This window comes from Macrosteles quadrilineatus, unplaced genomic scaffold, assembly GCF_028750875.1.
Source record: "Macrosteles quadrilineatus isolate MER2022 unplaced genomic scaffold, UCM_ALF_1.0 Scaffold_1__1_contigs__length_201487025, whole genome shotgun sequence".
NCBI classification, from domain to species: domain Eukaryota; kingdom Metazoa; phylum Arthropoda; class Insecta; order Hemiptera; family Cicadellidae; genus Macrosteles; species Macrosteles quadrilineatus.
This window is the reverse complement of record NW_026542594.1, coordinates 132,717,568-132,728,085: the sequence shown is the minus strand read 5'-3', so window position 1 is coordinate 132,728,085 and position 10,518 is coordinate 132,717,568. Positions and strand designations below refer to the sequence as shown.

At 33.8% G+C, this 10,518-nt stretch overlaps 1 protein-coding gene across 1 annotated transcript; it reads left to right on the top strand.

Annotated features, from left to right (window-relative positions):
- The first annotated feature begins 5,825 nt into the window (after positions 1–5,825).
- Positions 5,826–6,626, top strand: LOC129000724 (uncharacterized). The gene has a single exon (XM_054427701.1). The coding sequence runs from the start codon at positions 5,826–5,828 to the stop codon at positions 6,624–6,626; it is 801 nt and encodes a 266-aa protein (XP_054283676.1).
- The last annotated feature ends 3,892 nt before the right edge of the window (positions 6,627–10,518 follow it).

The following is a 10,518-nucleotide window of genomic DNA, read 5'->3' as shown; positions in this document are numbered from 1 at the left end:
AAAAAAAATTGCTGAAAAATTGCTGAATCCTGTAAGATGGCTTATCGTAACTTGGGTTTTATATTCAGATCCGGGAATTTCCTGAAAGGCATATATGGACTCAAGCTACTATATTTCTCCCTGGTTAGGTCTAGACTTGAATTCGGTTCAATAGTGTGGTATCCACATCATGCTTATCTCATTGAGATGATAGAACAAATCCAAATAAAATTCCTACGGTATCTATTTTTCAAAAGATTCGGCTATTTCACATATGACATATCATATCCTATATTACTGGATCTGTTCGAAATTATGAGCTTAAAGAGTCGACGGGATGTACTAATGCTGACATTTCTCCACAAATTGGTCAATGGAAAAGTTGATGATAGCGAGATCTTATCGCTGTTATCTTTCCTCGTGCCTCGTCCCTCGTCCAGGGTCCGTGTTTTGTTCGCTCCTACATTCGCCCGGACTTGCCTGGGTGCCCAGTCTCCTGCCAATGTTTTAATGAGGCTTTATAATACATTACCCCAAGGTATTGATTTATTCAACTCGACCCTAGCCTCTTTCAAAAATCAGTTGAATGATAATTTATTTTAAGAATAATTTCATAGAACCATGGCTATTGTCTCAATTCAATTTGTTGTGTTTCAATTTAATTTAAGTTGTTCATTCCCTGTTGTTGTTGTACTGTTGTTTATGTAAAGTGTTATTTATTTAATATTGTGTTGTTGCCTGCATGATGAAGAAAAGACATTTTGACACGTGTTCACACAAAGTGTGTACTGTATTATGAGTATTTGTACTATGCTGCAATGTAATTGGACGTAAGTCTGTATTGTAGCATTTAAATAAATAAATAAATAAATAAATAAATAAATAAATAAATAAATAAATAAATAAATAAATAAATAAATAAATAAATAAATAAATAAATAAATAAATAAATAAATAAATAAATAAATAAATAAATAAATAAATAAATAAATAAATAAATAAATAAATAAATAAATAAATAAATAAATAAATAAATAAATAAATAATTTGGTGTACTGAAGCTTTGTTATGCGCTTAATGGCATGATAGAGCTACCATTGTTACTGTTGTCATCGGATGTTCACAATTGTTATTGTTTTTCATAGTTTATTTCGTCTTCCATTGTTGCATTGTTTTTGTTGTAGTTTGCTTGTTTATGAACATATTTGGAAGTAATGCCCAAAAACTTAAGTTTAAATTAAACTTAATTTAGACTTAAGTTTGCTTTTGAAATGTATAACTAAATTTAAATGTTCAAAAATGCCAATATACAGGATGGCTGAAAAGTAACTTGCATCCCCCACCCCTTAACTTTTCAACAATTTGAGATATTTTCAATCTTCTTAGAAAAATGAGGGGCTACAATAATTATGGCTGGTTTTGAAAATTTTGCCCTTAGGGGTAGTGAGGGTGAGGTGTAGTTCAAAATTTTCAAAAAGGAAGTATTGTCGAGTTTGGTATCATTTTGCTGGTCTTGACAAAACTAAACAATAAACATACAGAAAATAGAAAACGGACAACTAACTAATAACAAAATGGCAGCTAAAAATTTAGTAAAATAAATGTTAAGCTACCCCCTACCCCCGCTACCCCTAAGGGAAAAAATTTCAAAACCAAGGAAGGATGCCGCAAACCGATTTCAAATATCTCTAAAAGTTTAAAAGTTAAGGGGGGGTGAAAGTTACTTTTCAGCCACCCTGTATAATACATTTTGAAAGGTAATTAATTTCATCCTGAACTATTACAATTTCTCTAGAGCAAATTTGGTATTTCCTGGTTCATAGTCACCTCAAAAATGCAATGGTGGAACTAAAACTGCTGTGTCCTCGGTACGTTTTTCGTTTTTTCAGATGGATGGCAAAAATACAATACAATGTCCCCCAAACGTACCATTTACAAACACAAACACAAACACAAACACAAACACACACACACACACACACACATTTTATACATGGATTTGAACGGAAAGTGTTTTTTTTTTTTGCCTCTGGGGATCTCAAAACGAAAAAGCAAATCGGTTCCGGGTCCAGGTCTGACCACGAACGGCTGATTGCCTATATGGGAAATTCGCGTGTCACTCCATCGATCACAAGCTCCATAATATACCTAAATAGATTAATTCACTACTAAAATTGCCATTCAAAATTAAAAGTTTAGTTACTGAATGATTTGAGTATTGTTCATAAATAAATGCTTTTGTAATTGAAAATCTGCTGACAGGGCAATAAACTTCCCGCCGATTGATGTGATAGAAAATGAACCACATATTAGTAGAATAGCATAGCTCTTAGTGGTCGTACAATTCCTAGCGATCCCCTACGACTAAACCTCTTTACAGGGTGTTTCCAAATTGTCTGGATATATGTTGTGGACTTGTTCCTTAGACTAAGACAAACATAAATTTCCAAATAAGTATGGGTGTAAAATGCCTAGATTTCTGTCTGTCGGTCTGTTTGTGATTTTTTTAAAACTATTTTATATCTTGGGAATTTTTCAAGATAGAAATTCCAAAGTTGGTATATATGTGTAGTTTAGAAGTTAAAAATGCTTAAAAATGTCGTTCCAATACCTCAAGCCGTTTTAATATGCCGGCCATTTAAAATGTTTAATGCCAAATTTCATGAAAACTGTTTTGTTTTCACGATCAAAAAGATAAAGAATTTAAATCCAAATCAAATGAGACCTTGTTTGTTAAAATCGGATGACAAACATGAGTTCAATTCTTTTCTACATTCGGTTACGCAATTTAAAAGTACTACCACACGCTCCTAAGTTAGTTCATATTTTTTCCCTCAAGATTTACAGTTTTTATCAAATTTAGGATTAAAGATTTTAAATGGCCGCCATATTTAAATGGCTTCAGATATTGGAACGACATTTTTCAGCTCTTTTTACCTTCTAAACTAGCCTACACATTTATCCCAGTTTCTATCTTAAAAAATGCCCAAGATATAAAATAGTTTCTTAAAGCCACAAACAGACCAACAGGCAGAAATCTATGCAATTTAGACCCATACTTATAATGGCATTTTATGTTTCTTGGAACAAGTCCACAAGATATTTTCAGACAAATTGGAAACACACTGTCTAAATCAGTCACACTAAAGTGATAACAGGATCGTCACTTGTACGTTATTTTATTAACCTTCAATACACACATGATTTTGCCAAAGATTGGAGTTTTTAAACATCCATAGCCGTTTTGGCGAAAAGAACCCCCGTTATCAATTAAAAAAAGTTGTAACAAATATTACTAAACTTATTTCTAAGAACCAAAGGATATAGAAATCAACCTAAAGTTGACTACATAGTACATAGGACACAATTGCTGGAAGCCAATTGATTATATGAAAGACTTCGTGTAAATTAATATATGACGTTAAATAAAAATAAAAAAAATTCTAGTTTGTTATGATCTCTGTATAGTCTTAGTTCAAACGCATTCGCCCCGATGTTTTCCCTTTTTAGTGAATTTTTCTATATAGTGCAGGACAAATTTTTAAAATTTAGTCTAATAGTGAAATTTTAATTTATCAGGCTGAAAATTTGTGGAGATGTCATACGTACAGTTAGTTGGGAACATACTAACATTAAAAAAACTCCCTCTTGGGTAACATGCCGCCATCTGGAAAAATGGCCGTTATAATGGATTTTCCCGCTTGTGTCACATATTCAAGCATAAAACCACTCTTATTGTGTTAAAAGCGTACAGTTTTATGTTAAGAATTAACCAAAAATAATTGCAGGGTAATTACTGGTCTTGCATTCAAAATTGATTTAAGACCTCTTTTACTCATCGGGGATAAACTTGAGGCCATTTCGCAGCAAGAGGAGAAAGTCCCATCAATGAAAATAGTTTTAATAACTCACAAACTTATCAATTGTCAAACAGAATATATTTAGTCTTTTAAAGTTTATGTAAAAACAATATTGTATCAAATAAAATTAAATTATATAAGTAATACTAACACAACTGTTTATTTAGTAATATTAATTTAATTCCATTTACAGCATTCTATTAATTACAGTCGCCACCACGACGCGGTCTAAATCTTAGGCTGCAATCACATGTTCAACGTCAATATGATTTCCCCGATGAGTAAAAGAGATCTTAACTCAATGTTGAATGCAAGACCATGATTACCCTGCAATTATTTTTTTTTTTAATTTTTTGCATAAAAGTGTAAAATTTTCATACATAACTATATATAATGGCTTTAATTAATTGAATTACATCCTGACATATAGTTTGGAACAAACCGCACGCTTTTACCAAAATTAGGAGATGTATTATGCTAGAATATGGGACACAAGGGGGAAAATCCATTATGGCGGACAAATGGCCGCCATTTGTTATACATATGTATAATATCTTGAAGTAAACACTTATTTCCATCATAAAGCTGGAGCCGGTTTCAGGATTAAAAATGAATATTGATTAATATAGTTCAGAGGTCTAATTCAATATCAAAATGTCCTTTGTAGAACACACATGATACACGTAAATCCACCATAGATCAGATGATAAAACTCACGAAATATCTCCGTAGATAAAACACAATATATATGTTGGAGATTTTTAAGTAATGTGGAGGCGTCTGGACTGAATTGGTTCACCGGCGCGGCGTGTACTCAGCCAACACGCACAATGACGTATAACGTATAGGCCTAAGTGCTGGGATGGCAACAGTAACACTGAAGGTGTACAGTTCTAGGTAATAACGAGGGTTATATAAATTATTCCAGTCTAACCAAACAGGTAGTTTCATTGAAATTAAATATTAATCGAATATAAAATAATGAAAGGTTACAGTCTCCTATTGACTGCCTTTTCCCATTATATCCGTATCATTGGTTCTGTAATATATGTCAAGAGCATTATAGACAGGACATCTCTCTATAAAGCCATTTCAAAGCATCGCGATATCTTGCCGAATGTGTGTCAATGTGCATCTGACTTCGCTGATACATAGCCTACAGGATCATTATACAATTACAAACTTCCTTATTTTAGACATCATGTTCCTTCCTTGCACTCCACTGAAATAAACTTGGTTTTAATATAACTAACTAGAAGAAGTAGAATAATTGTTTTGTTCCTATTTACCAATATGCCCACATAAGGAATAAACTATAAGTATAGATCATATAGTAAGGCCGATTTTTTTCGTTCTTATACCACTAGAGACCAAAAACGCCAAAATTAGGCGTTGGCCAAAATGAAGGCCAAGGAAGGTTGGTGTGATATCAATTTTCAAACCAATTAGGTTTTAATAAATCAAATCAAATCAAATCGTTTTATTGTCTTTCAGCTCTACAAAAGCAATTGACATTGTCAAATGGCATCTTATCATTAAAGCATTAAACATAGTCATAATAAATAACAGGAAGCTTGATCTTAAATAAATTATTTAAAAACTTATATCCAAAACCTCCAAGGACAAGAACTTATCTACAGAGTAAAAACATTTTAATTCTAACCATGAATCAAGGACTGTTTTGAATTTTTTTATTGGAATCGTTACTGCAGAAGGGGGCAATTTATTAAAAAATTGTATACTGAGATATTTGTAGCTATTGTGTGTAAGTGTAAGTCTTGTAAGTGGTAAGTTGAGATGATGGCTATTTCTTGTGTAATGTTTATGTATGTCAGATCGGATGCTATCCTGGTCTATATTCTCTTTTACGTATAATAAGCAATTTAAAATGTATAAAGTGGAAGGGTTAGGATATTTAGGGCCTTAAAATCTGCTTTGCAATCTTCCCTGGGCATTGTTCCTCTAATGTTGCTGTTTAACCTGTTCATGAATGACATTGGCAACGTCATCCTCACCAAATTTCTCATGTTCGCCGATGATATTAAGGTATTTGGCTCGGTGTCATTGGCTTCTGACTTTGAGCGCCTCCAACTTTCTCTCACTAACATCGACGCCTGGTGCAAGGAAAACTTCATGGAGCTCAACGTCTTGAAATGTGTCGTCATCTCCTACAAGCGTGGTGCAGCCCCAGTCCAATATGACTACGTCCTCAATGGTTCTACACTGAAGAGAGTGGACAGGGTACGAGATCTCGGAGTGACAATGACCCCTTCGCTCAACCCTCACGAGCACATTGCCCACATTACAACCAAAGCTAGCTCCCTGCTTGGTTTCATATTCAGATCAACAAGGAATTTCAACTCACCCTTCACCTTGATCACGCTCTACAAGTCCCTGGTACGCCCGCTGCTGGAGTATGGGTCAATCATCTGGTCTCCCTTCCAGAAGAACCACGTCAGCCAACTGGAGAGCATACAAACCCGCTTCATACGGATGCTTGGACCGAGACTTGGTTTTACCTACCGCACTACCCCGGTTGACGATGTGGAGAAGTCCTTCGATCTTCTGCCTCTGTCACTCCGACGTCATCATGCCGACATATTCATGCTCTACAAGCTGGTTAACGGGTTTGTCGATTGCCCCAACATCCTGAGTGGTATCGACATTACCACGCCCAGAGGCACCCGCTCCAGGACTATATTCAGCAGACGCTTTCTCCCAGCCTACTACTCTTACAACAGTGGAATTAGCCGTCTACCCAAGGCTGGTAGCACGGCGGCTGCTTAACTGGATTTCTTCGGTGAGAAGCCCCTCCGGTTCAAAAAGAAGGTCTCCCTGATCACTTGAGCAACCACACTCCAGCACATCTGCATATTTGTCTTCTCATCGTTGAAACTTGCTGTTCATATTCTTTGTTGATACTCTTTTTAGTTTATTCTTCTGTTATTAATATTTGTTATTACTATTACTATTGTTATCACTATTTGTTATTACTATTGTTATCACTATTTGTTATTACTATTGTTATCACTATTTGTTATTACTTGCTATTACTATTTATTATCACTTTGTTATTACCATTGTTATTACTTTTCTAGTTAGTAATATTGCAAATGCCATATAAATTGTATACACATATTTTGTAAAAAGGTGCAATCCGTTGGGAAATAAATAAATAAATAAATAAATAAATAAATGCACCTGACTGCTTTCCTTTGCCATTTGAAAACGGTTTTGGCTCCTACAGAGTTACCCCATAAGAGAACACCATATTATAGGTGAGAATGGAAAAATGCGTAGTAACAATTTAGAATAATTTGTTCACTTACATTGTTCTTTAATTTGTTAAATAAAAATACAGTTCTAGCCAATTTACTACACAAAAAGTTTGTATGCTCAATCCAATTGTTTTTGAGTTGTTAATCCTTAATTCATTTCCCCGAAACCACTCTTCAGCCAACTTTAACACCCCATCCCGTTCTTCAAGTGCTTTGTTCAGATTTTGACCAACTTCCAATAATTCAATAATGCCAAAGAACTGTAACAAATGTATTATATGTATTTTAAATATGTGAACACGATTTACTAACATTTTGTATTTTATTTATACAATAACTACTGTACCCACTTACCTGTTCTTTGTGTTTTTTAATGAATGATAACACCTTAATACGTTATTTTTAGACTTCATACACAAAGAGTTGCGATGTTTGATTGGTTTAAAATATTAAAATACTTAAATAATTTTAATAAAAAGGGAATGGCTCAGCAAAATGTTATAAAAGTGAAAGCCACTACTGTAAAAAAGAAAACAGCATGCAAACCTACAAACCCATGAGTGTGCGCGTATACAAAACCTTTATCTGTTTGTTCAAAGACGCGGGGTTCGGTGGACCGTTAAGAGGAAGGACACGGACAATTACATTGCTGTATATACTACCTCTTGCACTTTCCCTTGTATCCGCTCTTAGTAAACTTATATATTTTATGATTTTGTTTGTCCTCGAAATTTCGCTTTTAGTATAGGCCTAATACAGTAATGAATAATAACAACACACGAATTTGGTATCACATATTTGGGACAACAGTTTATATGTTTTCACCACAGTACGATTTTTTAGCTGTTTTACAAACGTTAATTGGAGGCTGAAAGCTACATTTTGCTGTCCATGCCAGCTGTCATTGTCATTTGGGGACCGAGCAGGTTTTTACATCCCTAGGGCCGAAAATCAGCTTTTCGCTTATTTACTTTAAACATTAATGTACATTAAATACACAAGCAGTACATTGCAATAGCCTTGTTTTATTGCGCTGCCTAGCAACTATTTATTATTATTTCTACTGGTTGCTGAATCACAATTTCAAACTTATATTGCAGAATAAATGCTCATGCAGATGTTTCACCTCAGTGACTCTGTACTATTACTAATAGAAATTTAAATGCGGATTCCGAAAATGACATTACATTCAAAATAATAAAAATGTTTAGTGCACTTATGTCCATTTTATGTAAGGATATACAAATATAAATAAAAACTCAATTTGTCTGTTATTCCCTACCTGTGAGGGTATGGAAATCTGAACTAGTGCCATTTTGTCGCCAATACTAAGTAGTTTAACACATAAAAATTCACTAACTTCGTTCCACCCTGTATAGTAGTTACCACTTATGCCTAAAGTATTGAATGTTAAAAGAACATAAAAATAGCCTATTAACGGTTCCAGCCCACAAGATGTGTTTCTTGCGATTATGATACTTTTAATACTTTTTTATTTGGCGGTTTACCTGTAATCAGAAAGCGATTGATTTCCACTTAGGCCTTCGAAGTGATACACCAGCCAATAGAGTGAGAACTTGGCGACGAATGCCACAAAGTTTCACGACTTGGCATCAGTATCAAGATAAACTCAATGTAACGGTAAACGTATTGATTTGAACTTATCAAACTGTGATTTCGCAATCCTATACCTTGAACTCGAATAGACACTAAATGTATGATTACTTATCCTACACAACCATGAATATTAAATGACTATTTTGAATATTACATCAACATCTTGACTCTGACCAAACCCTCTCTATCATTTATTTTTATACCATTACCTGGGCAGCTGAGTAGTTATGTGCCTGCATAGCTAACAGAAGGTCGCTGTTCAATAGCTTTTATCTGAAACTGGGCTCAGTTAGTTGTACCATTGACTATATACACAGAATTTTGTGTATGGTCAATGGTTGTACTTAGCATTGGACTTATAAATAAAGAGCTGCTATGCTCGTTCATCACAACGGGAAGAGAACGCAAAAGGGAATAATGCGGTTCCCTAGACCTGCCGTATGAAATATTTCCAGAACTAACACTAATTTTAGGAAAAACAACACTAAATTGTACTACGTAGAAAGAGTATTCACTTCAGGTAAGGGGTTTAAATTTCCTTGACAACTTAACGGTGTCTATAGGGGGTCTTGATGTATGGTTAAAAATAGTGTAACTATTTGATCTAATTTGTAAAGCTAAATTTACTTATAAGTGTTAGCACTTTTTTGTGTAAGGTTACCTACCTTCTTTTAAAACCCTACTTATATTAAAGGAAATGTACCAAAAGAAACTAACAACATACCTTAGGGCATTAATAATTAATAAAAATAAATCAATTTTACTGATGTCGCATAACATAATCACATTTTACCCCAGTTTTTAGTCAAGTTTGTCATTTAGCTCATTGGATTACAGTAATTATAGGCAGAATTCCTCAGAACTTTTATTACTCACGTTATTTTAGCATTTTCCACATTCAAATCACGCTATTACATGTAATTTCCACAATGTAAATAAACACCAACAAAAACATCTTTCTGGTTAACATACTAATTCTACCAACTGTTATAACTTGGAAAGAATGTAAGGCGTCCTTTGGCCTTTGGGAGAGAGTCCTTAGATGATTCGTTCATACCAAAATCAATTCAATGTAAGCTTCATCTTTATGTGCCATATGCCTATATTTTTATTTTGCTAATGACCTTAAACAATGACCAAAAATTTGACTGTATCACTTTAAATACAGAAATATATTCTGGCCAACAAAACACCTGATCTAATAAATGGCAAAACTCAGGTCCATGTTTTAGTTTATTGATTATTTGACCCTACGTTATTTGGTTAAAATATGCAAGGGGGCAATGCAGTAAGCCTATGATCGAAACGTCTAAAAACCAATTTACGTTAAATGTTGATATGCCGAATTTCTATATTAATATCTGACTTTGAATAACACGTTTCCTGTATTTGTGTGTTAAATTCTGTTATCATTCAATTTCATAGGTAATATGATTTTGATGTCACGGTAAAGGCAAATATGCTCTACTTAATGAAGGTCTCGCCTCAAAATTGCAAATCAAGCTGCAGGCTGATGTGAAGCCCTTTGTAAAACAACAATACATTAATCTTAATAATCTGTTAGGTATTCACTCATTCAAAAATAATGTATTGCTATTTATATTCACTACAGACACTGTGAAATTGTCTGGATTTAATGTTATAACAGTCTTAATCTTTCAAACTATTATCGATTTTAAAAATGATTTAAAACATGAAAACGTCTCAAGTTTAATTTAAATTTAGACACAAATTGTAAAAAACTCAGTCTATAATTGTTTTGATAATGACTTGAGTTTGAAGAG

Coding starts and splice junctions, on each gene's coding strand:
- LOC129000724 (XM_054427701.1), top strand. CDS start 5,826: ATGAATGACATTGGCAACGTCATCCTCACCAAATTTCTCATGTTCGCC.